General features: G+C 46.1%; 1 protein-coding gene across 3 annotated transcripts in view; it reads right to left on the reverse strand.

Annotated features, from left to right (window-relative positions):
• The window catches only part of LOC115136632 (RNA-binding protein Musashi homolog 2-like), a 401,963-nt gene that overhangs the window by 279,962 nt on the left and 94,072 nt on the right, over positions 1–27,929 (reverse strand). For all 3 annotated transcript variants that reach the window (XM_065024349.1, XM_065024348.1, XM_065024347.1), the window contains exon 6: positions 11,098–11,190. In XM_065024349.1, coding sequence (XP_064880421.1) covers positions 11,098–11,190 — 93 coding nt within the window. The remainder of the gene's footprint in view (positions 1–11,097; positions 11,191–27,929) is intronic.

The following is a 27,929-nucleotide window of genomic DNA, read 5'->3' on the forward strand; positions in this document are numbered from 1 at the left end:
ACTTCATGCCTGAGCCGATAGTAATCTGTTCTCTCCTTCAGGGAGCTGCGAGACAGACGATTCCAGCCAATGCTATCTGACAGGAAGAGACTCACTGCGGAAGCCGGATAAGTTGAGCTCATCCAAAACTCTGGCAGATCCCTTTGACAAAATCTTCAAAATGTGGGCAATCTCAGAGCAGAGAATGGTTTACCTTGTGTGCTTCAAACAGCTGTCCTCCTTCCTTCCCAATCCCTGCACCACCACCTCTTCCTTCACTCCACATTCCCCACCTGCTATCTATATGAGATTTAGTCAAGTGAGTGGGTGCCAGCAATCTATTCAATCACACTCAATCTTCTTTAAACAGCTTGGGTATTTGAGTAGAACAGAGGGCCTACAGGTGCTTTATACCAATGACCCAAGGACTTATTTCTGAGGCAATCCCGTCTTACCCTAGGGGAAATGTTCTAGAAGGATTTACTGGGCTAAAGCCTTACATGGACGCCAAACCATATAGTGAGGACTGTGGGACCATGAAACACACTGACCAGGGGATCTATGGGTTAGTATATCGACATCAAATAACAAGAGTGCATTACTTTTGTGGATAGGTGGTGAATTTGACTATTTGGTGAATGTCATCATTGCTGATAACAAACCATGAGGGACCCAAACCTGATGACATCCATAATACCTACAGACCCTCACGCGATAAATAACCTCAGAGCTCAGGGACTTTCAGGAGAAAGCCATTAGTCAGGGCTATTTAATTGAAAGGTGAATTATCTGATGAAAAGCATGGAACACCCTATTCCCTTGGTAGTGCACTACCTTTGACCAGAGCCACATATGCACTACCTTTGACCAGAGCCACATATGCACTACCTTTGACCAGAGCCACATATGCACTACCTTTGACCAGAGCCACATATGCACTATCTTTGAACAGAGCCACATATGCACTACCTTTGACCAGAGCCACATATGCACTACCTTTGACCAGAGCCACATATGCACTACCTTTGACCAGAGCCACATATGCACTACCTTTGAACAGAGCCACATATGCACTACCTTTGACCAGAGCCACATATGCACTACCTTTGACCAGAGCCACATATGCACTACCTTTGACCAGAGCCACATATGCACTACCCACAGATAGACTCTTAGGGTTTGACATTTAGGAAGACATTGCCCCTAAGACCTGGGATACAATCGAGGTGGAGTGCCCACCCTCTGAATGGCACATAGACTCTGAGAAGCTGGTATCGAAAGACCAATCATCTCTATAGGCTGAACCCTTGTAGGCAAGAAAAGGGACCTGAATTATAATAGAAAACATCGCCAAGAGGCAGCATTATAACTTCCTATTTCCAAGTGGGCATTTAAAAATCTTCCCCCTTGACTGCAGGAAACACTACCAATACGCAGAGCAAGCAAAGGTCACAGAGAATATGAAATAATTTGTCTTGTTCGCTCTCTCTTTCTCTCTCTGGTGAAAAAGCAGGTTCCGTTAGCTCTCTCTCTCTCTGGTGAAAAAGCAGGTTCCGTTAGCTCTCTCTCTCTCTGGTGAAAAAGCAGGTTCCGTTAGCTCTCTCTCTCTCTCTCTGGTGAAAAAGCAGGTTCCGTTAGCTCTCTCTCTCTCTTGTGAAAAAGCAGGTTCCGTTAGCTCTCTCTCTCTCTCTCTGGTGAAAAAGCAGGTTCCGTTAGCTCTCTCTCTCTCTTTCTTGTGAAAAAGCAGGTTCCGTTAGCTCTCTCTCTCTCTGGTGAAAAAGCAGGTTCCGTTAGCTCTCTCTCTCTCTGGTGAAAAAGCAGGTTCCGTTAGCTCTCTCTCTCTCTCTGGTGAAAAAGCAGGTTCCGTTAGCTCTCTCTCTCTCTCTGGTGAAAAAGCAGGTTCCGTTAGCTCTCTCTCTCTCTCTCTGGTGAAAAAGCAGGTTCCGTTAGCTCTCTCTCTCTCTGGTGAAAAAGCAGGTTCCGTTAGCTCTCTCTCTCTCTTGTGAAAAAGCAGGTTCCGTTAGCTCTCTCTCTCTCTGGTGAAAAAGCAGGTTCCGTTAGCTCTCTCTCTCTCTCTGTGAAAAAAGGTTCCGTTAGCTCTCTCTCTCTCTCTTGTGAAAAAGCAGGTTCCGTTAGCTCTCTCTCTCTCTCTGGTGAAAAAGCAGGTTCCGTTAGCTCTCTCTCTCTCTCTCTGGTGAAAAAGCAGGTTCCGTTAGCTCTCTCTCTCTCTCTGGTGAAAAAGCAGGTTCCGTTAGCTCTCTCTCTCTCTGGTGAAAAAGCAGGTTCCGTTAGCTCTCTCTCTCTCTCTGGTGAAAAAGCAGGTTCCGTTAGCTCTCTCTCTCTCTCTCTGGTGAAAAAGCAGGTTCCGTTAGCTCTCTCTCTCTCTCTGTGAAAAAGCAGGTTCCGTTAGCTCTCTCTCTCTGGTGAAAAAGCAGGTTCCGTTAGCTCTCTCTCTCTCTCTGGTGAAAAAGCAGGTTCCGTTAGCTCTCTCTCTCTCTTGTGAAAAAGCAGGTTCCGTTAGCTCTCTCTCTCTCTGGTGAAAAAGCAGGTTCCGTTAGCTCTCTCTCTCTCTCTGGTGAAAAAGCAGGTTCCGTTAGCTCTCTCTCTCTCTGGTGAAAAAGCAGGTTCCGTTAGCTCTCTCTCTCTCTGGTGAAAAAGCAGGTTCCGTTAGCTCTCTCTCTCTCTGGTGAAAAAGCAGGTTCTGTTAGCTCTCTCTCTCTCTCTCTGGTGAAAAAGCAGGTTCCGTTAGCTCTCTCTCTCTGGTGAAAAAGCAGGTTCCGTTAGCTCTCTCTCTCTCTCTGGTGAAAAAAGCAGGTTCCGTTAGCTCTCTCTCTCTCTGGTGAAAAAGCAGGTTCCGTTAGCTCTCTCTCTCTCTGGTGAAAAAGCAGGTTCCGTTAGCTCTCTCTCTCTCTCTCTGGTGAAAAAGCAGGTTCCGTTAGCTCTCTCTCTCTCTCTGGTGAAAAAGCAGGTTCCGTTAGCTCTCTCTCTCTCTCTCTGGTGAAAAAGCAGGTTCCGTTAGCTCTCTCTCTCTCTCTGGTGAAAAAGCAGGTTCCGTTAGCTCTCTCTCTCTCTCTGGTGAAAAAGCAGGTTCCGTTAGCTCTCTCTCTCTCTCTCTCTGGTGAAAAAGCAGGTTCCGTTAGCTCTCTCTCTCTCTCTCTGGTGAAAAAGCAGGTTCCGTTAGCTCTCTCTCTCTCTCTCTTGTGAAAAAGCAGGTTCCGTTAGCTCTCTCTCTCTCTCTCTTGTGAAAAAGCAGGTTCCGTTAGCTCTCTCTCTCTCTCTGGTGAAAAAGCAGGTTCCGTTAGCTCTCTCTCTCTCTGGTGAAAAAGCAGGTTCCGTTAGCTCTCTCTCTCTCTGGTGAAAAAGCAGGTTCCGTTAGCTCTCTCTCTCTCTCTCTGGTGAAAAAGCAGGTTCCGTTAGCTCTCTCTCTCTCTCTCTCTCTGGTGAAAAAGCAGGTTCCGTTAGCTCTCTCTCTCTCTGGTGAAAAAGCAGGTTCCGTTAGCTCTCTCTCTCTCTCTGGTGAAAAAGCAGGTTCCGTTAGCTCTCTCTCTCTCTCTGGTGAAAAAGCAGGTTCCGTTAGCTCTCTCTCTCTCTGGTGAAAAAGCAGGTTCCGTTAGCTCTCTCTCTCTCTCTCTGGTGAAAAAGCAGGTTCCGTTAGCTCTCTCTCTCTCTCTGGTGAAAAAGCAGGTTCCGTTAGCTCTCTCTCTCTCTCTGTGAAAAAGCAGGTTCCGTTAGCTCTCTCTCTCTCTGGTGAAAAAGCAGGTTCCGTTAGCTCTCTCTCTCTGGTGAAAAAGCAGGTTCCGTTAGCTCTCTCTCTCTCTGGTGAAAAAGCAGGTTCCGTTAGCTCTCTCTCTCTGGTGAAAAAGCAGGTTCCGTTAGCTCTCTCTCTCTCTGGTGAAAAGCAGGTTCCGTTAGCTCTCTCTCTCTCTCTGGTGAAAAAGCAGGTTCCGTTAGCTCTCTCTCTCTGGTGAAAAAGCAGGTTCCATTAGCTCTCTCTCTCTCTCTCTGGTGAAAAGCAAAAAAAGCAGGTTCCGTTAGCTCTCTCTCTCTCTTGTGAAAAAGCAGGTTCCGTTAGCTCTCTCTCTCTGGTGAAAAAGCAGGTTCCGTTAGCTCTCTCTCTCTGGTGAAAAAGCAGGTTCCGTTAGTCTCTCTCTCTCTGGTGAAAAAGCAGGTTCCGTTAGCTCTCTCTCTCTCTCTCTGGTGAAAAAGCAGGTTCCGTTAGCTCTCTCTCTCTCTGGTGAAAAAGCAGGTTCCGTTAGCTCTCTCTCTCTCTGGTGAAAAAGCAGGTTCCGTTAGCTCTCTCTCTCTCTCTGGTGAAAAAGCAGGTTCCGTTAGCTCTCTCTCTCTCTCTGGTGAAAAAGCAGGTTCCGTTAGCTCTCTCTCTCTCTCTGGTGAAAAAGCAGGTTCCGTTAGCTCTCTCTCTCTCTCTCTGGTGAAAAAGCAGGTTCCGTTAGCTCTCTCTCTCTCTCTGGTGAAAAAGCAGGTTCCGTTAGCTCTCTCTCTCTCTCTGGTGAAAAAGCAGGTTCCGTTAGCTCTCTCTCTCTCTCTCTGGTGAAAAAGCAGGTTCCGTTAGCTCTCTCTCTCTCTGGTGAAAAAGCAGGTTCCGTTAGCTCTCTCTCTCTCTCTGGTGAAAAAGCAGGTTCCGTTAGCTCTCTCTCTCTCTGGTGAAAAAGCAGGTTCCGTTAGCTCTCTCTCTCTGGTGAAAAAGCAGGTTCCGTTAGCTCTCTCTCTCTCTCTGGTGAAAAAGCAGGTTCCGTTAGCTCTCTCTCTCTCTGGTGAAAAAGCAGGTTCCGTTAGCTCTCTCTCTCTCTCTGGTGAAAAAGCAGGTTCCGTTAGCTCTCTCTCTCTCTGGTGAAAAAGCAGGTTCCGTTAGCTCTCTCACTCTCTTCATTCTATTCTCGAGGCTCAAGCCGTAATCATCGGTGATTTCACCAGGATTAAAACCACAGAGCAGCCCTGCAACCGCACAGTGGAACAGAGCAGAGGAGGAGTCTGTTGGGGACCAAACCAATCTGCTTTACACATCATTTACACAGTAAACTGATAGAGGAGCTCGCAGCAGCTAACAAAGCAGCGCTTCCTTGGTGCTGTGAACCAGTCAGACATATTAACCTTGTATTAGAGGCAAATCCACAATGGTATTCACAGCCGTGTTCTGTAGGAGGCCCTGGACTAAACAACAAAGTGTTGTCGGGCTGGCATGTGGCCCAGTGGAGTAGGTGGTGAACAGGTTAAGTACAAAGGCTGCTAGGTCTCCACTATGGGACTGTGAGGTAGATGAAGCATTCATTAAAGCTGTGAACAGGTTAGGTTAAGCGAGGTACAGGTAAGGAGGGAAGGTGATACACTATGGGACTGTGAGGTAGATGAAGCATTCATTAAAGCTGTGAACAGGTTAGGTTAAGCGAGGTACAGGTAAGGAGGGAAGGTGATACATTATGGGACTGTGAGGTAGATGAAGCATTCATTAAAGCTGTGAACAGGTTAGGTTAAGCGAGGTACAGGTAAGGAGGGAAGTTGATACACTATGGGACTGTGAGGTAGATGAAGCAAAGACATTGTCACCTCCAAGAGACAGAATCAACACAATCCCACAAATAAATGTAGTTGAAAGAAATCATTACTATTATGACAAAAAATGAAAATGCCCAATTGAATATATATTCATTTCAAATCTTTCCTGGGCAGTATAAGGTGTGTGAGGACGTTGTCTTTGGTCTGTGCCCTCTGCCTTCTATTCATCTGTAGAATAAGAACAAGGATCCAATCAGGACAGCTTCAACTTCACTGTGATTACACAGAGGGGTGAGACAGCTTCAATTTCACTGTGATTGCACAGAGGGGTGAGACAGCTCCAACTTCACTGTGATTACACAGAGGGGTGAGACAGCTCCAACTTCACTGTGATTACACAGAGGGGTGAGACAGCTCCAACCTCACTGTGATTGCACAGAGGGGTGAGACAGCTCCAACTTCACTGTGATTACACAGAGGGGTGAGACAGCTCCAACTTCATTGTGATTACACAGAGGGGTGAGACAGCTTCAACTTCACTGATTCCACAGAGGGGTGAGACAGCTCCAACTTCACTGTGATTACACAGAAGGGTGAGACAGCTCCAAGAGACAGACACAGAGACACTCGGATACAGACAGAAAGATAGACAGACACACACGCGCACACACACACACACACACACACACACACACACACAGACATACATGAACAGACAGGCAGGCAGACAGCCAACCAGACACACAGACAGACAGACAGACAGACAGACAGACAGACAGACAGACAGACAGACAGACAGACAGACAGACAGACAGACAGACAGACAGATAAACACACACACACAGACACAGACAGACAGGCAGGCACACACAGAAGGCACACACAGACAGACAAACACACACAGACAGACATACACACAGACAGACAGGCAGGCAGGCACACACACGCAGACAGACATACACACAGACAAATACACAGACACAGGCTCTGGGTGCCTCAGAGGTGGGCATCATGACAGATATAATCCCGTGGACACGAGGAGTCTACATCCCTCTATCTTCCCTCAGTAACCCCTGAAGATGGAGTCTACATCCCTCTATCATCCCTCAGTAACCCCTGGAGATGAGACTTCATCCCTCAGTAACCCCTGGAGATGAGGAGTCTACGTCCCTCTTTCATCCCTCAGTAACCCCTGGAGATGGAGTCTACATCCCTCTATCATCCCTCAGTAACCCCTGGAGATGAGACTTGATCCCTCAGTTACCCCTGGAGATGAGGAGTCTGCGTCCCACTTTCATCCCTCAGTAACCCCTGGAGATGGAGTCTACATCCCTCTATCATCCCTCAGTAACCCCTGGAGATGAGACTTCATCCCTCAGTAACCCCTGGAGATGGAGTCTACATCCCTCTTTCATCCCTCAGTATCCCCTGGAGATGAGACTTCATCCCTCAGTAACCCCTGGAGATGAGACTTCATCCCTCAGTAACCTCTGGAGATGAGACTTCATCCCTCAGTAACCCCTGGAGATGAGGAGTCTACATCCCTCTTTCATCCCTCAGTAACCCCTGGAGATGAGACTTCATCCCTCAGTAACCCCTGGAGATGAGACTTCATCCCTCAGTAACCCCTGGAGATGAGGAGTCTACATCCCTCTTTCATCCCTCAGTAACCCCTGGAGATGAGACTTCATCCCTCAGTAACCCCTGGAGATGAGTGGTCTTCATCCCTCAGTAACCCCTGGAGATGAGGAGTCTACATCCCTCTTTCATCCCCCAGTAACCCCTGGAGAAGAGACTTCATCCCTCAGTAACCCCTGGAGAAGAGACTTCATCCCTCAGTAACCCATGGAGATGAGGAGTCTACATCCCTCTTTCATCCCTCAGTAAATTTCACCTTTTATCTCACTGTTTAGCTTCCGTGGCTCTGCTGTACTGTGCAGAGAATGTTTTTGCGGCAGAGCTAAAAGTCAGAGTGAATTCTAGCTGGATTTAGGTTATTCTAGATTTACTTTGAAAAGTATTTTTCCATTTCTATAAAGTCAGGTTCACACATTAGAACAGTACATCAAGATAAAACATCCTATAACCACAAATAATAGTTAGGGCTGTTGTTCATGACAGGCTAAATTAACTAAACACTGAGTTAGACTCAATGTAAAGTCCAGGTACAGTATCTCTGATGACAGGTGAAAGGTGAGGTCAGAGAGGGGTCAACAACCAATGCAGGAGTTGTTGCAGCTCAGCCAGATAAGTGGACTTTGTTTTAAGACAAACTCCAAACCGATTATAACAAACGTATGACTAAGCATTAGCAACCCTGGCTAATTAGCCTGCTCTGGGTATAAACAAGGCAGGATAGAGGAAGGGGGAGGGGGATTGACTGGGCTCCCCTTTTTCTGCTAATTTGTAAGATTACGTCGGGAAGTGGGTAGAGGTTAAGAGCGCCCCATTGCATAATCATGATGATGAATCATCTCGTTGTGCTGTCCCCATCTTGTTTAGTCTCAACTGTAAAACTCCTGAGAGAGAATTGTTCACTTTGTCAAGACTGTGTGAAAATGGCATTATGTATATAACACTAAGTATAGCTAGCTGATAAAGCACTACTCTTGGAGGACGGAGAAAGGAGATGAATTAGTACCATATGCAAATAATATCTGAAAAGACAGTCACTCTGGTCTGTATTAAGACGATACATAGTGTAGCACTGAAGGGCAGACGGCTGTATGTCAACAGAGGTGGCAGTGTCCCTGGTCCATTTAAACAGACTCATTCAGTACAGTACATGTGGCTTCCTGTGGCCATGGGCTCCTGGGCCGTCACAGATCTGCTTAAGATGCACTTTGGGGCTGACGCATTGAACAGGCAGGAAAGGCCTCTCTTGGGTAGAGCACTCTGTCATAGTAGTACACACACCAGCCTGCTAGGTCTGGGAGAGCACGGTCTGTGAGGAGACAGATCCTATGACCCTGGTGCCCCACGCCACCTGCTTCCTACCCCTATGAAGCGCACGCAAGCACGCACACACACACACAGCCAACAGAACTCTGCTAATTGGCTAATTCTGGATCCACACCAAACAAAACACACACTCAGACATTGATAAACACACGTGGCGCACGCACGCACGCACACACACACACACAGTATCAGTAGTGCTGACATGTGAGTCATCAAGAGCAGGTTGCAAATGGATTCCCAGAGTTTACATTTCAGACAACTCACTTCCAGCCCCCTCCTCCCTCCCTCTCATCCCTCCACTTCTGACTTCTTCCCTCCAAAACACAGCTGCTGTGCTTGGTACAGGTGTGCTCTCATTTCTCTGAGAGGACACTGGCTAATTAACTGGTTTATTCACTCAGATGGACTCCTCACTGACACACACACACACACACACACACACAGAGGGTGCAATAGTGCGGGCAGACAGACGGGGCCCTGGGTTCAGTGTGGTGACCCGGGGAAGGGGGGGTGTGGGCCCAGGATCCAGCCCCTCTCAGTCAGTCAGTCTGATTGGGCCTCCTCTAAACCAGGAGAGCTCGAGAGGTTTCCAGGACAGGAGCCATGTGGCCCGTTCCTGAAAGGCCCAATGCAGCCGTATTTATCTCAATATCAAATCCCTTCTGGGTAACAAATAACAACTTTACTGTGATTTTTTCAATTCAAATGGTCAAAAAGAAAGAAAAATAGCTTCTTAGCAAAGAGACATTTCTCAAGCAAGAATTTTGCTCGGACTGTCTGAGTGGGGAGGAGAAAACTGAAAACTAGCTGTTATTGGCAGAGAGGTTTGAAACTATCTTTCTTATTTGGTCACCAGAACAGCCTGACATTTCAGCCGTCTTTTCAAACAGCTCTTACACTAAAAGGGCATTATCATCATTTGAATAATTTCACAGTATTATTCCAACCTCAGTGTGGAAATATATATAAAACACAGAAAAATCCTGTTTTTGACTGCACTGGGCCTTTAAAGTAATCACTGATCTAACACGATTGGACAGGTGAAAGCAAGAGCTCCTGTGTTTTGAGCTCTCACAAATCCAGTCCTGTCGGATCAGTGACTACTTCAACGAAGGGAGGGAGGAAGGATGAACTTTCTAAATATTCAAACAAGGACTTAGAGAGCCAGGAAAACCCAGGCCACTCAATCAAACCCTTGCTCTGTCCCCAACATCTCTGGAAAAATTATGAGAATACTCAAACTAGAAGCTAAAACGGACACTTTAGAAGTGACAATAGAATCAGTCCCACTACATGCCTGACAACTGATGAAACAGGTCTGATGGTACCAGCAGCAGTATATGGGGAGACTCATCTAAACAACCAGCCTCCACAGCCAGTGTAGGAACCAGACACATCCCAGGGAACGAATCCGTACACCCCCACAGCCAGTGTAGGAACCAGACACATCCCAGGGAACGAATCCGTACACCCCCACAGCCAGTGTAGGAACCAGACACATCCCAGGGAACGAATCCGTACACCCCCACAGCCAGTGTAGGAACCAGACACATCCCAGGGAACGAATCCGTACACCCCCACAGCCAGTGTAGGAACCAGACACATCCCAGGGAACGAATCCGTACACCCCCACAGCCAGTGTAGGAACCAGACACATCCCAGGGAATGAGTCTGTACTAGAGGTCGACCGATTCATCGGAATGGCCGATTAATTAGGGCCGATTTCAAGTTTTCATGACAATCGGAAATCTGTATTTTTGGGCGCCGATTTGCCGATTTAAAAAATGTATATGTATTTTTTTTTTTTATACCTTTATTTAACTAGGCAAGTCAGTTAAGAACACATTCTTATTTTCAATGACGGCCTAGGAACGGTGGGTTAACTGAACTGCCTTGTTCAGGGACAGAACGACAGATTTTCACCTTGTCAGCTCGGGGGATCCAAACTAGCAACCTTACAGTTAACTAGTCCAACGCAATAACGACCTGCCTCTCTCTCGTTGCACTCTACAAGGAGACTGCCTGTTACGCGAATGCAGTAAGCCAAGGTAAGTGCCTATAAGAACATCCAATAGTCAAAGGTTAATGAAATACAAATGGTATAGAGGGAAATAGTCCTATAATTCCTATAATAACTACAACCTAAAACTTCTTACCTGGGAATATTGAAGACTCATGTTAAAAGGAACCACCAGCTTTCATATGTTCTCATGTTCTGAGCAAGGAACTGAAACGTTAGCTTTCTTACATAGCACATATTGCACTTTTACTTTCTTCTCCAACACTTTGTTTTTGCATTATTTAAACCAAATTGAACATGTTTCATTATTTATTTGAGGCTAAATTGATTTTATTAATGTATTATATTAAGTTAAAATAAGTGTTCATTCAGTATTGTTGTAATTGTCATTATTACAACAACAACAACAAAATTGGCTGATTAATCGGCATCGGCCTTTTAGTCCTCCAATAATCGGTATCGGCGTTGAAAATTCATAATCGGTCGACCTCTAGTCCGTTACACCTCCACACCACAGATCTCTATTAGAGACTTGGTGAGATCCGATAGAGTCCATCACCTTGAAATCACACAGCCCCTGAACAACACAGGACAAGAAGAGGATATCACTTCCAAATAAGCCTTACCTTGCCAAACTGTTCAAAATACTGCTTCACATCTTCAACTACTGTGTTCGCTGATAATCCTCCTACGAATATTTTCTTTGTTCTTGTGACCATCTGGAAGGAGAGAAAAAGAGAGAAGAGAGATCACCAACATATGAAAGCATTTTAGAGCACAAATCTCAAGAGCATTCATACCCCTCCTCTCCTCTCAGACACTAGTCAGGGCCAGATTCATAGTTTCAGTCTGAAAACAGCGTTGAGTAGTGTAGCTCGTGAGCTGCAAGTCTGCAGTCATTTGTTGGGGCGTGTAGGGACGTGTCCAGAGGACCACCTGTCACTAATGTCACTACCTGTGCCCTGTCCTTCCCAAGGCCACTCAATGAGTTTTGACACTTTTACTTTCACACACAAGAGGAGAGAGAAGATAGGAGAGAGAAGAGGGAATGGAAGAGAAGAGGAGAGGAATGGAGAGAGAAGATAGGAGAGAGAGAAGAGGGGAGTGGAGAGAAGATAGGAGAGAGAGAAGAGGGGAGGGGAGAGAAGATAGGAGAGAGAAGAGGGGAAGAGAGAGAAGAGGGGAGGGGAGAGAAGATAGGAGAGAGAGGGGAGGGAGAGAAGAGAAGATAGGAGAGAGAAGAGGGAAGAGAGAGAAGAGGGGAGGGGAGAGAAGATAGGAGAGAGAGAAGAGGGGAGGGGAGAGAAGATAGGAGAGAGAAGAGGGAAGAGAGAGAAGAGGGGAGGGGAGAGAAGATAGGAGAGAGGAGAGGAGAGAAAGGAGAGAGAAGAGGGGAGGAGAGAGAAGAGGGGAGGGGAGAGAAGATAGGAGAGAGGAGAGGAGAGAAAGGAGAGAGAAGAGGGGAGGAGAGAGAAGAGGGGAGGGGAGAGAGGAGGAGAAGAGAAAGGAATCAAGGTTTAAACCCAGAGGGTCAAAGGAGAGAGCACATCTCTCCCCTTGGCCACCACCACCCATGGTTGGACTACCCATCAGCACTAGCCACACAGTCCAACACAATGGATGGCCGAGTGCAGCCAGGGAATCTGTCAACATCACTCACATTTATCACCCGCCATCTTTAGGAGCAACAAGCCAGCAGCACTTCAGTCTTCATCTCTCTACTTTCCTTCCTTCTCCTCCTGACATCTTTCCCTCCCTGCAGTTTCACCTGCTTCCCTTGATAAATAGTCTGCCTGTATGTCTTTATCCCCAGTTGTTTTCAGGCTGGGCTTGGCTCTAGCAGGATGCCTCAACTTGTCTGCCGAGAGTTCGTTTTTTTCAGCTCCTGCTCTCTTTACACCTACTGATGTGGGCCTCAGTGTGTGTGTGTGTGTGTGTGTGTGTGTGTGTGCGTGCGTGCAGGGATCTCGCAGGTCCTGGAACAACGCAATTACTCTGTCCATTTCTCTTCACTGTGACACCAGGCCTTCATCTTCCCTCTCTCCTCTCCTCCTCCAATCCCTATCCTCCTACAGTCTCTTTCCCTCTCTCCTCTCCTCCTCCAATCCCTATCCTCCTAGTCTCTTTCCCTCTCTCCTCCACCCCCTCCTCCAATCACTATCCTCCTACAGTCTCTTTCCCTCTCTTCTCCTCCAATCCCTATCCTCCTACCGTCTCTTTCCCTCTCTCCTCCTCCTCCTCCAATCCCTATCCTCCTACAGTCTCTTTCCCTCTCTCCTCTCCTCCTCCTCCTCCTCCTCCAATCCCTATCCTCCTACCGTCTCTTTCCCTCTCTCCTCCTCCTCCTCCAATCCCTATCCTCCTACAGTCTCTTTCCCTCTCTCCTCCACCCCCCTCCAATCACTATCCTCCTACAGTCTCTTCCTCTCTCTCCTCCTCCAATCCCTATCCTCCTACAATCTCTTCCTCTCTCTCCTCCTCCAATCCCTATCCTCCTACAGTCTCTTCCTCTCTCTCCTCCTCCAATCCCTATCCTCCTACAGTCTCTTCCTCTCTCTCCTCCTCCAATCCCTATCCTCCTACAGTCTCTTTCCCTCTCTCCTCCACCCCCTCCTCCAATCCCTATCCTCCTACAGTCTCTTCCTCTCTCCTCCACCCCTCCTCCAATCACTATCCTCCTACAGTCTCTTTCCCTCTCTTCTCCTCCAATCCCTATCCTCTTACAGTCTCTTTCCCTCTCTCCTCCTCCTCCTCCAATCCCTATCCTCCTACCGTCTCTTTCCCTCTCTCCTCCTCCTCCTCCAATCCCTATCCTCCTACAGTCTCTTTCCCTCTCTCCTCCTCCTCCAATCCCTATCCTCCTACAGTCTCTTTCCCTCTCTCCTCCACCCCCTCCTCCAATCACTATCCTCCTACAGTCTCTTCCTCTCTCTCCTCCTCCAATCACTATCCTCCTACAGTCTCTTCCTCTCTCCTCCTCCAATCCCTATCCTCCTACAGTCTCTTCCTCTCTCTCCTCCTCCAATCCCTATCCTCCTACAGTCTCTTCCTCTCTCTCCTCTTCCAATCCCTATCCTCCTACAGTCTCTTCCTCTCTCTCCTCCTCCAATCCCTATCCTCCTACAGTCTCTTTCCCTCTCTCCTCCACCCCCTCCTCCAATCCCTATCCTCCTACAGTCTCTTCCTCTCTCCTCCACCCCTCCTCCAATCACTATCCTCCTACAGTCTCTTTCCCTCTCTTCTCCTCCAATCCCTATCCTCCTACAGTCTCTTTCCCTCTCTCCTCCTCCTCCTCCAATCCCTATCCTCCTACCGTCTCTTTCCCTCTCTCCTCCTCCTCCTCCAATCCCTATCCTCCTACCGTCTCTTTTCCCTCTCTCCTCCTCCTCCTCCAATCCCTATCCTCCTACAGTCTCTTTCCCTCTCTCCTCCTCCTCCAATCCCTATCCTCCTACAGTCTCTTTCCCTCTCTCCTCCACCCCCTCCTCCAATCACTATCCTCCTACAGTCTCTTCCTCTCTCTCCTCCTCCAATCACTATCCTCCTACAGTCTCTTCCTCTCTCCTCCTCCAATCCCTATCCTCCTACAGTCTCTTCCTCTCTCTCCTCCTCCAATCCCTATCCTCCTACAGTCTCTTCCTCTCTCTCCTCTTCCAATCTCTTCTAATCCTCCTCCTACAGTCTCTTCCTCTCTCTCCTCCTCCAATCCCTATCCTCCTACAGTCTCTTCCTCTCTCTCCTCCTCCAATCCCTATCCTCCTACAGTCTCTTCCCCTCTCTCCTCCTCTAATCCCTATCCTCCTACAGTCTCTTCCTCTCTCTCCTCCTCCAATCCCTATCCTCCTACAGTCTCTTCCTCTCTCTCCTCCTCCAATCCCTATCCTCCTAGTCTCTTCCTCTCTCTCCTCCTCCAATCCCTATCCTCCAGTCTCTTCCTCTCTCTCCTCCTCTAATCCTCTTCCTCCTCCTACAGTCTCTTCCTCTCTCTCCTCCTCCAATCCCTATCCTCCTACAGTCTCTTCCTCTCTCTCCTCCTCCAATCCCTATCCTCCTACAGTCTCTTCCTCTCTCTCCTCCTCCAATCGCTATCCTCCTAGTCTCTTCCTCTCTCTCCTCCTCTAATCACTATCCTCCTACAGTCTCTTCCTCTCTCTCCTCCTCCAATCCCTATCCTCCTACAGTCTCTTCCTCTCTCTCCTCCTCCAATCCCTATCCTCCTACAGTCTCTTCCTCTCTCTCCTCCTCCAATCCCTATCCTCCTACAGTCTCTTCCTCTCTCTCCTCCTCCAATCCCTATCCTCCTAGCCTCTTCCTCTCTCTCCTCCTCCAATCCCTATCCTCCTACAGTCTCTTCCTCTCTCTCCTCCTCCAATCCCTATCCTCCTACAGTCTCTTCCTCTCTCTCATCCTCCAATCCCTATCCTCCTACAGTCTCTTCCTCTCTCTCCTCTTCCAATCCCTATCCTCCTACAGTCTCTTCCTCTCTCTCCTCCTCCAATCCCTATCCTCCTACAGTCTCTTTCCCTCTCTCCTCCACCCCCTCCTCCAATCCCTATCCTCCTACAGTCTCTTCCTCTCTCCTCCACCCCCTCCTCCAATCACTATCCTCCTACAGTCTCTTTCCCTCTCTTCTCCTCCAATCCCTATCCTCCTACAGTCTCTTTCCCTCTCTCCTCCTCCTCCTCCAATCCCTATCCTCCTACCGTCTCTTTCCCTCTCTCCTCCTCCTCCTCCAATCCCTATCCTCCTACAGTCTCTTTCCCTCTCTCCTCCTCCTCCAATCCCTATCCTCCTACAGTCTCTTTCCCTCTCTCCTCCACCCCTCCTCCAATCACTATCCTCCTACAGTCTCTTCCTCTCTCTCCTCCTCCAATCACTATCCTCCTACAGTCTCTTCCTCTCTCCTCCTCCAATCCCTATCCTCCTACAGTCTCTTCCTCTCTCTCCTCCTCCAATCCCTATCCTCCTACAGTCTCTTCCTCTCTCTCCTCTTCCAATCCCTATCCTCCTACAGTCTCTTCCTCTCTCTCCTCCTCTAATCCTTATCCTCCTACAGTCTCTTCCTCTCTCTCCTCCTCCAATCCCTATCCTCCTACAGTCTCTTCCTCTCTCTCCTCCTCCAATCCCTATCCTCCTACAGTCTCTTCCCCTCTCTCCTCCTCTAATCCCTATCCTCCTACAGTCTCTTCCTCTCTCTCCTCCTCCAATCCCTATCCTCCTAGTCTCTTCCTCTCTCTCCTCCTCCTCCAATCCCTATCCTCCTACAGTCTCTTCCTCTCTCTCCTCCTCTAATCCTTATCCTCCTACAGTCTCTTCCTCTCTCTCCTCCTCCAATCCCTATCCTCCTACAGTCTCTTCCTCTCTCTCCTCCTCCAATCCCTATCCTCCTACAGTCTCTTCCTCTCTCTCCTCCTCCAATCGCTATCCTCCTAGTCTCTTCCTCTCTCTCCTCCTCTAATCACTATCCTCCTACAGTCTCTTCCTCTCTCTCCTCCTCCAATCCCTATCCTCCTACAGTCTCTTCCTCTCTCTCCTCCTCCAATCCCTATCCTCCTACAGTCTCTTCCTCTCTCTCCTCCTCCAATCCCTATCCTCCTACAGTCTCTTCCTCTCTCTCCTCCTCCAATCCCTATCCTCCTAGCCTCTTCCTCTCTCTCCTCCTCCAATCCCTATCCTCCTACAGTCTCTTCCTCTCTCTCCTCCTCCAATCCCTATCCTCCTACAGTCTCTTCCTCTCTCTCCTCCTCCAATCCCTATCCTCCTACAGTCTCTTCCTCTCTCTCCTCCTCCAATCCCTATCCTCCTACAGTCTCTTCCTCTCTCTCCTCCTCCAATCCCTATCCTCCTAGCCTCTTCCTCTCTCTCCTCCTCCAATCCCTATCCTCCTACAGTCTCTTCCTCTCTCTCCTCCTCCAATCCCTATCCTCCTACAGTCTCTTCCTCTCTCTCCTCCTCCAATCCCTATCCTCCTACAGTCTCTTCCTCTCTCTCCTCCTCTAATCCTTATCCTCCTACAGTCTCTTCCTCTCTCTCCTCCTCCAATCCCTATCCTCCTACAGTCTCTTCCTCTCTCTCCTCCTCCAATCCCTATCCTCCTACAGTCTCTTCCTCTCTCTCCTCCTCCAATCCCTATCCTCGTACAGTCTCTTCCTCTCTCTCCTCCTCCAATCCCTATCCTCCTACAGTCTCTTCCTCTCTCTCCTCCTCCAATCCCTATCCTCCTACAGTCTCTTCCTCTCTCTCCTCCTCCAATCCCTATCCTCCTAGTCTCTTCCTCTCTCTCCTCCTCCAATCCCTATCCTCCTACAGTCTCTTCCTCTCTCTCCTCCTCCAATCCCTATCCTCCTACAGTCTCTTCCTCTCTCTCCTCCTCTAATCCGTATCCTCCTACAGTCTCTTCCTCTCTCTCCTCCTCCAATCCCTATCCTCCTACAGTCTCTTCCACTCTCTCCACCTCCAATCCCTATCCTCCTACAGTCTCTTCCTCTCTCTCCTCCTCTAATCCTTATCCTCCTACAGTCTCTTCCTCTCTCTCCTCCTCCAATCCCTATCCTCCTACAGTCTCTTTCCCTCTCTCCTCCACCCCCTCCTCCAATCCCTATCCTCCTACAGTCTCTTCCTCTCTCCTCCACCCCCTCCTCCAATCACTATCCTCCTACAGTCTCTTTCCCTCTCTTCTCCTCCAATCCCTATCCTCCTACAGTCTCTTTCCCTCTCTCCTCCTCCTCCTCCAATCCCTATCCTCCTACCGTCTCTTTCCCTCTCTCCTCCTCCTCCTCCAATCCCTATCCTCCTACAGTCTCTTTCCCTCTCTCCTCCTCCTCCAATCCCTATCCTCCTACAGTCTCTTTCCCTCTCTCCTCCACCCCCTCCTCCAATCACTATCCTCCTACAGTCTCTTCCTCTCTCTCCTCCTCCAATCACTATCCTCCTACAGTCTCTTCCTCTCTCCTCCTCCAATCCCTATCCTCCTACAGTCTCTTCCTCTCTCTCCTCCTCCAATCCCTATCCTCCTACAGTCTCTTCCTCTCTCTCCTCTTCCAATCCCTATCCTCCTACAGTCTCTTCCTCTCTCTCCTCCTCTAATCCTTATCCTCCTACAGTCTCTTCCTCTCTCTCCTCCTCCAATCCCTATCCTCCTACAGTCTCTTCCTCTCTCTCCTCCTCCAATCCCTATCCTCCTACAGTCTCTTCCCCTCTCTCCTCCTCTAATCCCTATCCTCCTACAGTCTCTTCCTCTCTCTCCTCCTCCAATCCCTATCCTCCTACAGTCTCTTCCTCTCTCTCCTCCTCCAATCCCTATCCTCCTAGTCTCTTCCTCTCTCTCCTCCTCCAATCCCTATCCTCCTACAGTCTCTTCCTCTCTCTCCTCCTCTAATCCTTATCCTCCTACAGTCTCTTCCTCTCTCTCCTCCTCCAATCCCTATCCTCCTACAGTCTCTTCCTCTCTCTCCTCCTCCAATCCCTATCCTCCTACAGTCTCTTCCTCTCTCTCCTCCTCCAATCGCTATCCTCCTAGTCTCTTCCTCTCTCTCCTCCTCTAATCACTATCCTCCTACAGTCTCTTCCTCTCTCTCCTCCTCCAATCCCTATCCTCCTACAGTCTCTTCCTCTCTCTCCTCCTCCAATCCCTATCCTCCTACAGTCTCTTCCTCTCTCTCCTCCTCCAATCCCTATCCTCCTACAGTCTCTTCCTCTCTCTCCTCCTCCAATCCCTATCCTCCTAGCCTCTTCCTCTCTCTCCTCCTCCAATCCCTATCCTCCTACAGTCTCTTCCTCTCTCTCCTCCTCCAATCCCTATCCTCCTACAGTCTCTTCCTCTCTCTCTCCTCCAATCCCTATCCTCCTACAGTCTCTTCCTCTCTCTCCTCCTCTAATCCTTATCCTCCTACAGTCTCTTCCTCTCTCTCCTCCTCCAATCCCTATCCTCCTACAGTCTCTTCCTCTCTCTCCTCCTCCAATCCCTATCCTCCTACAGTCTCTTCCTCTCTCTCCTCCCAATCCCTATCCTCGTACAGTCTCTTCCTCTCTCTCCTCCTCCAATCCCTATCCTCCTACAGTCTCTTCCTCTCTCTCCTCCTCCAATCCCTATCCTCCTACAGTCTCTTCCTCTCTCTCCTCCTCCAATCCCTATCCTCCTAGTCTCTTCCTCTCTCTCCTCCTCCAATCCCTATCCTCCTACAGTCTCTTCCTCTCTCTCCTCCTCCAATCCCTATCCTCCTACAGTCTCTTCCTCTCTCTCCTCCTCTAATCCGTATCCTCCTACAGTCTCTTCCTCTCTCTCCTCCTCCAATCCCTATCCTCCTACAGTCTCTTCCACTCTCTCCACCTCCAATCCCTATCCTCCTACAGTCTCTTCCTCTCTCTCCTCCTCTAATCCTTATCCTCCTACAGTCTCTTCCTCTCTCTCCTCCTCCAATCCCTATCCTCCTACAGTCTCTTCCTCTCTCTCCTCCTCCAATCCCTATCCTCCTACAGTCTCTTCCTCTCTCTCCTCCTCCAATCCCTATCCTCCTAGTCTCTTCCTCTCTCTCCTCCTCCAATCCCTATCCTCCTACAGTCTCTTTCCCTCTCTCCTCCACCCCCTCCTCCAATCACTATCCTCCTACAGTCTCTTCCTCTCTCTCCTCCTCCAATCCCTATCCTCCTACCATCTCTTTCCCTCTCTCCTCCTTCTCCAATCCCTATCCTCCTACAGTCTCTTTCCCTCTCTCCTCCAATCCCTATCCTCCTACAGTCTCTTCCTCTCTCTCCTCCTTTCACCTGGCATATGACTGCTGACTCCCTCCTACACAATAACATACAGGCTGATGGTTAGAACAGGCTTTCAGCAAATTAGACATCAGGGGAGCTCTGAGATGAGACAGTAAGAAGCATCAGCTGCAGTGACGACTGACTGCAGTAGTTCTGCACCTCCTCCACAGTGAGGAGATGGTCTAGAAGGACTTGTCAACATTCCTTAGTCCCTCTACACCACTGACAGACAGCATCTAGGGCCAGGCCAGGGCATTTACTGTAGGCATCACATCACTGTCCACCCCCAGCTTCAATATCCCTCTCAGAAATATACAGAAGCAACGTCTAACAATAACTAGCTCGGAAAACAATCCACAGCTGATGTTGTGAAGCAGCCAGTCAGTTTCCTACCTGTATTTCATAGACGTTTTGTTTGAATTGGAGGGAAAGGACAGAAACCATGGTGTGTGGATGGTCATGGCTGTTAGAAGATGAACGACGCCATAAAGCAGTGAGGTGTCAGAGAGAGAAGATAACAGAATCATTCAGGTGGCCGTGATGTGTTGGAGAGGTTGAGGTAATGGATGGAGGCGGTCGCCTCTCCTTGTCGTGTACTGACACGCCTCAACAGGAGAAGCAGGCAGCCTCTCTCTCTCTCTGTTCTGCTCTGCTCTGGTCCTAGAGGGATTGGAGAGATCCAGGCGGGTGCAGTAAGTTACAACACCAAACTGTGTCTCATTATTTGTGCAAATTTGAAAAGCTCTACCTGTGAAGCAGTGGAGAGGGTGACGAGGGATAATCGTGCCGAGAGGAGGCGAGAGGTTCAGTCTGTGTTACAAAGAAATTAACACAAAGCTATGTATGGACTTAAACAAGTCAGGTCTATACAACTCCTCTCCACCCAGACACTAGTCAGGGCTCAGAGCCAGGTCTTTACCCCTCCTCTCCACCCATACACTAGTCAGGGCTCAGAGCCAGGTCTTTACCCCTCCTCTCCACCCAGACACTAGTCAGGGCTCAGAGCCAGGTCTTTACCCCTCCTCTCCACCCATACACTAGTCAGGGCTCAGAGCCAGGTCTTTACCCCTCCTCTCCACCCATACACTAGTCAGGGCTCAGAGCCAGGTCTTTACCCCTCCTCTCCACCCAGACACTAGTCAGGTCTCAGAGCCAGGTCTTTACAACCTCTCCACCCAGACACTAGTCAGGTCTCAGAGCCAGGTCTTTACAACCTCTCCACCCAGACACTAGTCAGGGCTCAGAGCCAGGTCTTTACAGCCTCCTCTCCACCCAGACACTAGTCAGGGCTCAGAGCCAGGTCTTTAAAGCCTCCTCTCCACCCAGACACTAGTCAGGGCTCAGAGCCAGGTCTTTAAAGCCTCCTCTCCCCCCAGACACTAGTCAGGGCTCAGAGCCAGGTCTTTAAAGTCTCCTCTCCACCCAGACACTAGTCAGGGCTCAGAGCCAGGTCTTTAAAGTCTCCTCTCCACCCAGACACTAGTCAGGGCTCAGAGCCAGGTCTTTACAGCCTCCTCTCCACCCAGACACTAGTCAGGGCTCAGAGCCAGGTCTTTAAAGTCTCCTCTCCACCCAGACACTAGTCAGGGCTCAGAGCCAGGTCTTTACAGCCTCCTCTCCACCCAGACACTAATCAGGGCTCAGAGCCAGGTCTTTACCTGGATGTTAGTTTATTGCTCAGAGCTAGAGATCTTCGGTCAGGGGTCAGCAGCTGGATGTTAGTTTATTGCTCAGAGCTAGAGATCTTCGGGCAGGGGTCAGCAGCTGGATGTTAGTTTATTGCTCAGAGCTAGAGATCTTCGGGCAGGGGTCGGCAGCTGGATGTTAGTTTATTGCTCAGAGCTAGAGATCTTCGGGCAGGGGTCGGCAGCTGGATGTTAGTTTATTGCTCAGAGCTAGAGATCTTCGGGCAGGGGTCAGCAGCTGGATGTTAGTTTATTGCTCAGAGCTAGAGATCTTCGGGCAGGGGTCGGCAGCTGGATGTTAGTTTATTGCTCAGAGCTAGAGATCTTCGGGCAGGGGTCGGCAGCTGGATGTTAGTTTATTGCTCAGAGCTAGAGATCTTCGGGCAGGGGTCAGCAGCTGGATGTTAGTTTATTGCTCAGAGCTAGAGAACTTCGGGCAGGGGTCGGCAGCTGGATGTTAGTTTATTGCTCAGAGCTAGAGATCTTCGGGCAGGGGTCAGCAGCTGGATGTTAGTTTATTGCTCAGAGCTAGAGATCTTCGGGCAGGGGTCAGCAGCTGGATGTTAGTTTATTGCTCAGAGCTAGAGATCTTCGGGCAGGGGTCAGCAGCTGGATGTTAGTTTATTGCTCAGAGCTAGAGATCTTCGGGCAGGGGTCGGCAGCTGGATGTTAGTTTTTTGCTCAGAGCTAGAGATCTTCGGGCAGGGGTCAGCAGCTGGATGTTAGTTTATTACTCAGAGCTAGAGATCTTCGGGCAGGGGTTGACAGCTGGATGTTAGTTTATTGCTCAGAGAAGACAGTCAAATCACCAGGACTTGAGCTAAAAATGAGTTTAATTTAGGAAATCTGTTCCCAAATATTCCAACAACAACAAAAAATTATACAAATGAACTATATTCTGGCCACCAGACCATCCACTCAGACAAAAATGGTCTGTGGTTGAATCTAGTTGCCTGAATCTAAACCCCGGATTTAGGGGATAGAATAGTGTCGGTCCAGGCAGAGATTTAGGCATCTTTGCAATCTCAAGTACATAAATTCCCAGGCCGAATCCATGAATATGAACAATCAGTCTCTGGAGAGCGCCGAGTGGAGAAATGGGAATGACACACCAGCGAACGGCATGGCCTGACGGTGATGGAGGAGAGAATGGAATGTGTTTTCTATCTGTGCAGTGAGCCAGTCGCTGACTTGGGGAATTCTCAGTCAGTCTCCAGCTGCTGATGCTGCTGTTTAGGCCCTGTCGTCTTTCATGGACCGAGCTTGATAATTCTTCTCCCTTTCTGTGCTTCCAAATGCCTCCTGCCTTCCCCTTTTTGCGAATGTCAGCTGTCAGCCTGCCGCTGAAAGATTCTCTCTCACACACGCGGAGACACCACGACACGTCTGGAGTGGGCTGAGTTGTTCTGCCTGCTCGGGCTGTGAAGTGCTGATAAAACACCAATGACAATAGGAGGGAAACAGGTGAGAGGTTTCACAGATGACGGAGACTCTGAAGAAAAGGTTGTCTGTCATCAGCAGGGGTTCAGTCTAGCTTCATCCACTCTGTCGTGTGTTACAGCTAATGATGTAGAGGCACTTTTAAAACCTGCCTGTTTGGCGAGCATCAAGTCAACCACAGAGAGAAGATAGAGGACCAATCAAAACATACATTTCCATCAACACGTTCAATGAAATGCAAAAAAAAGATATGTTTTACTGAAAATGTATGTTTTGTTGTCTTTTTAAGAATGCTCCTGAGGCACCTAGTAAAACTGCTGACCGCCATCAGTGACTCATTCCAAGAGCAGGAAAATAATGATTTAACTCTGCAACTCAGGACTTCCTTCAGAGGATGTGCGGATGTCAAAGTTGATGAACAAAAGGAGGATGGATGACGAAGGCATACCGTGTCCTGCAGCCTCACGGCATGGAGGCAAACCGATAGGAGTGAAGACTGATGATTGAATCTATATTCCTCTGGGCACAGAGAAGATCTAATTAAGATATTTTATTAGATGTGCTGTAGCCCTCAAACACAGGTTCTTATCCAGGCACAGAGCAGGACAACTAAAGGAAAATAGTCATGGAGAGTTGAAAAAGGTGACGCTGTCCCAATATGAACCGACTAAATATTAAGGTGTGATTTATGCAGGAGATGCAGCTATACAGTGTTAACAGTCGTCAGGACAAGAGGAGAGAGGAGTGTGGAGGGGAAGATCTGCAGTATATTAACTCTATAACCTCCCAAGGAAGCAGTGGTCTGTTTACTTGTGATTAAGAGCCAGCCTCTCCACTGTGATTGAGTCTCATTGCTACTGTTGTTCAGACTATGTAAGAGGAAGACGACACGCCCCTATACGAGACTCAGCTGATTTGATTGGACGAGACGCCCTTATACACGACTCTTTATGTCTGGACCCTGCCTGATTAGAGTGAGATAATCAAGTCCCCCCCTCCTGCCTTCAATCATCTCAAATCACACATCCAGCACTGATTACCAAGGTCCTTATACATATGGTTTTAACCATTCCCCCCCCTCAACAAGCTTGAGATAATAAAGTTTTCTGAAAGACAGTGGCTGCGAGTTAAAAAGCCCCCCTTAGCTTATGCCAGGCATGTCACTGGCTTTTTGAGTGACAGTGTGACAGCACGCTTGCCACATTCTATTCACGCTCTCTAAATTTAGCTGCAAAGCTCCAATTTGTCCATATTTGCGAAGTGGAATTGTAATGCACATATTGAAATGCGCTCGGCAGCCACTAACCCTGACTGACAGCCATAGCACTGTTTGACTGTGCGCTCCCGCTTAGCTGATTAGTTACATTTGCCTGGATGGATGTAGAGAGAGGCTGCCTGCTTTTGGTCGCCGGCCCAGGCCACCCACCCAAACACCCTCTCCTCAGGACCCTCCAGTCAGACAGAGAGACAGACAGAGAGACAGACAGTCATCGAGACACACTGATCTGGTTGAAGGAGGCCACACACTGCTACCTACACAGGAACAGCATCAATACTATGAATGTGCAGCATCAGGCCTACAGTAGAGTATTATGTCTGGCTTCAGTTATCTCCACATAACAACATGTCCCAGAAATAGCATTCAAACTAGATCATGTGCCATTTGACCCTGTCCTTTTAAAAAGGGGGAATGGAGCAACACAAATCGTCAAGCCTTTGAGAGTAATCCAGAAGGTCAAAGCAGGGTCAACTTCCATGGATCAGAGTGTCGTAGCCTAGTACTTGATCCAACCATTCATTGGCCAGATACCAGACTGAACACATAACCTAAATCTCAATGCCGAGACGATGTGGTCACCCCGGTGACAGATAAACACTGTTCAGTAGAATGATATCTTCAGGTTAGAGCTGAGGTCCTTGTATAACCATTACACCTGGTGACAGATAAACACTGTTCAGTAGAATGATATCTTCAGGTTAGAGCTGAGGTCCTTGTATAACCATTACACCTGGTGACAGATAAACACTGTTCAGTAGAATGATATCTTCAGGTTAGAGCTGAGGTCCTTGTATAACCATTACACCTGGTGACAGATAAACACTGTTCAGTAGAATGATATCTTCAGGTTAGAGCTGAGGTCCTTGTATAACCATTACACCTGGTGACAGATAAACACTGTTCAGTAGAATGATATCTTCAGGTTAGAGCTGAGGTCCTTGTATAACCATTACACCTGGTGACAGATAAACACTGTTCAGTAGAATGATATCTTCAGGTTAGAGCTGAGGTCCTTGTATAACCATTACACCCCGGTGACAGATAAACACTGTTCAGTAGAATGATGTTCCACTGTCATGTCTGTTTATTTTACAGAATGCTTTTTTAATATTGCCTTGGTAGAAAACGCAGCAATATTGTACCTTGACAAACAGAGGCAATACCCACTCCTTTCTCTTAATGATTACATGTGCTTTACACTCCTACCCATAGTCTATAGATTATTTTACAGTTATGAAGATTGATAGAAGCAGTTTATAGATTATTATAGGGCCCCAGTGATGCTGAGCACAGATACACCTCCTCCTCCCAGACTCACACAGGAAAGAACACACTGAATCCAAATGAAGCTTCAGCTTTGATAAACAAACTGCTGAACGGGAGAAAATATTTTCACATTAAGGGAGTGAAAAAAATTGAATTGGAAAAAATTGAGGAGAGCTCCTCAAAGCCATTCTGAAAAACGAATATGCTAATTAAGTGCTTGCTTTAGGCAGAAATCTTGGAAACTTTAGCAAGGGAGTTATAAGCACTTAACAAATTACTTACACTATTAGGCTTGAAGCCAAATACATGTTTAAAGTGACTATTTTCACTGCATTTCCATTATAATAGACCTTGCCGATACTGAGGTAAAATTTCCCCAGTTGCCATTGAGGAATATAATGAAAGAGATAAGTGGACTTAAATGTCCTCACTAACAGATCTATCAATGATCCTGGTCGTTTGGAAGGAGATGACTTTCTTCAGTGCATCAGACGATTCATACACTGACTGTCTAAAACCATAAAGCGGGAAACGACACATGGAATAACACTCTGATCACTGAGCTTCACATCTATGGGGAAGAATAACCAGAAACTATACAACATAACCGTTCCCTAGCCTAAAAATAGATACCATGATGAACAATGTAAAATACATAGTTATTATATCTTCAAAGAACTGAAGCAACACTGTACTGTATTGTGTAGCTCCATCAAAATAGAATGATATGAGTAACTTCCTAGAAGATGAAACCATACCTTATCCCACCCCAGACGGCACCAAGATCAAAACAAACCAGGTTGGCCATTTTAGAGTCATTGACATGATGGCAGTAGACCTGAATACTTTAGAAACATCACAAAATACAAGTATGTCATTCCCCATAGACTGACCCTTCCTGATGCACTGTGGTCTGTCTGTTCCTCTGAGCATCAACAGCCTCCTCTCAGTGTTAGAAGGTCATCAGAATGTTGATCTTCTGAGATTGGGTATCATCCCCAAGACTTCAATCTTCTGTTCCAGGGAAAGAACTGATTACTAAGTTCAGTTCAGGTCAGTGAACAGAGTATGAAAAAGAGATCTATAAAAGAGAACTATAAAAAGAGATCTATAAAAAGAGATCTATAAAAGAGAACTATAAAAAGAGAACTATAAAAAGAGAACTATAAAAAGAGATCTATAAAAAGAGATCTATAAAAAGAGATCTATAAAAGAGATCTATAAAAAGAGATCTATAAAAGAGATCTATAAAAAGAGATCTATAAAAGAGAACTATAAAAAGAGAACTATAAAAAGAGAACTATAAAAAGAGATCTATAAAAAGAGATCTATAAAAAGAGATCTATAAAAGAGATCTATAAAAAGAGATCTATAAAAGAGATCTATAAAAAGAGATCTATAAAAGAGAACTATAAAAAGAGAACTATAAAAAGAGATCTATAAAAAGAGAACTATAAAAAGAGAACTATAAAAAGAGATCTATAAAAAGAGATCTATAAAAGAGAACTATAAAAAGAGAACTATAAAAAGAGAACTATAAAAAGAGATCTATAAAAAGAGATCTATAAAAAGAGAACTATAAAAAGAGAACTATAAAAAGAGATCTATAAAAAGAGAACTATAAAAAGAGAACTATAAAAAGAGATCTATAAAAAGAGAATTATAAAAAGAGAACTATAAAAAGAGAACTATAAAAAGAGAACTATAAAAAGAGAACTATAAAAAGAGAACTATAAAAAGAGAATTATAAAAAGAGAACTATAAAAAGAGAACTATAAAAAGAGAACTATAAAAAGAGAACTATAAAAAGAGAACTATAAAAAGAGAACTATAAAAAGAGAACTATAAAAAGAGAATTATAAAAAGAGAACTATAAAAAGAGAACTATAAAAAGAGAACTATAAAAAGAGAATTATAAAAAGAGAACTATAAAAAGATTATTATAAAAGAGAACTATAAAAAGAGAATTATAAAAAGAGAACTATAAAAAGATTATTATAAAAGAGAACTATAAAAAGAGAATTATAAAAAGAGAACTATAAAAAGATTATTATAAAAGAGAACTATAAAAAGATAATTATAAAAAGAGAACTATAAAAAGATTATTATAAAAGAGATCTATAAAAAGAGAACTATAAAAAGAGATCTATAAAAAGAGAACTATAAAAAGAGATCTATAAAAAGAGAACTATAAAAAGAGATCTATAAAAAGAGAACTATAAAAAGAAAATTATAAAAAGAGAACTATAAAAAGAGATCTATAAAAAGAGAACTATAAAAAGAGAACTATAAAAAGAGAACTATAAAAAGAGAATTATAAAAAGAGAACTATAAAAAGATTATTATAAAAGAGAATTATAAAAAGAGAATTATAAAAAGAGAACTATAAAAAGATTATTATAAAAGAGATCTATAAAAAGAGAACTATAAAAAGAGAACTATAAAAAGAGAACTATAAAAAGATTATTATAAAAGAGATCTATAAAAAGAGATCTATAAAAAGAGAACTATAAAAAGAGAACTATAAAAAGATTATTATAAAAGAGATCTATAAAAAGAGAACTATAAAAAGAGAACTATAAAAAGAGAACTATAAAAAGATTATTATAAAAGAGATCTATAAAAAGAGATCTATAAAAAGAGAACTATAAAAAGATTATTATAAAAGAGATCTATAAAAAGAGATCTATAAAAAGAGAACTATAAAAAGAGAACTATAAAAAGATTATTATAAAAGAGAACTATAAAAAGAGAACTATAAAAAGAGAACTATAAAAAGATTATTATAAAAGAGAACTATAAAAAGAGAACTATAAAAAGAGATCTATAAAAAGAGATCTATAAAAAGAGAATTATAAAAAGAGAACTATAAAAAGAGATCTATAAAAAGAGATCTATAAAAAGAGAACTATAAAAAGATTATTATAAAAGAGAACTATAAAAAGAGATCTATAAAAAGAGAACTATAAAAAGAGAACTATAAAAAGATTATTATAAAAGAGAACTATAAAAAGAGATCTATAAAAAGAGATCT

Source organism: Oncorhynchus nerka, linkage group LG11 (assembly GCF_034236695.1).
Source record: "Oncorhynchus nerka isolate Pitt River linkage group LG11, Oner_Uvic_2.0, whole genome shotgun sequence".
In the NCBI taxonomy this organism is placed as follows: Eukaryota; Metazoa; Chordata; class Actinopteri; order Salmoniformes; family Salmonidae; genus Oncorhynchus; species Oncorhynchus nerka.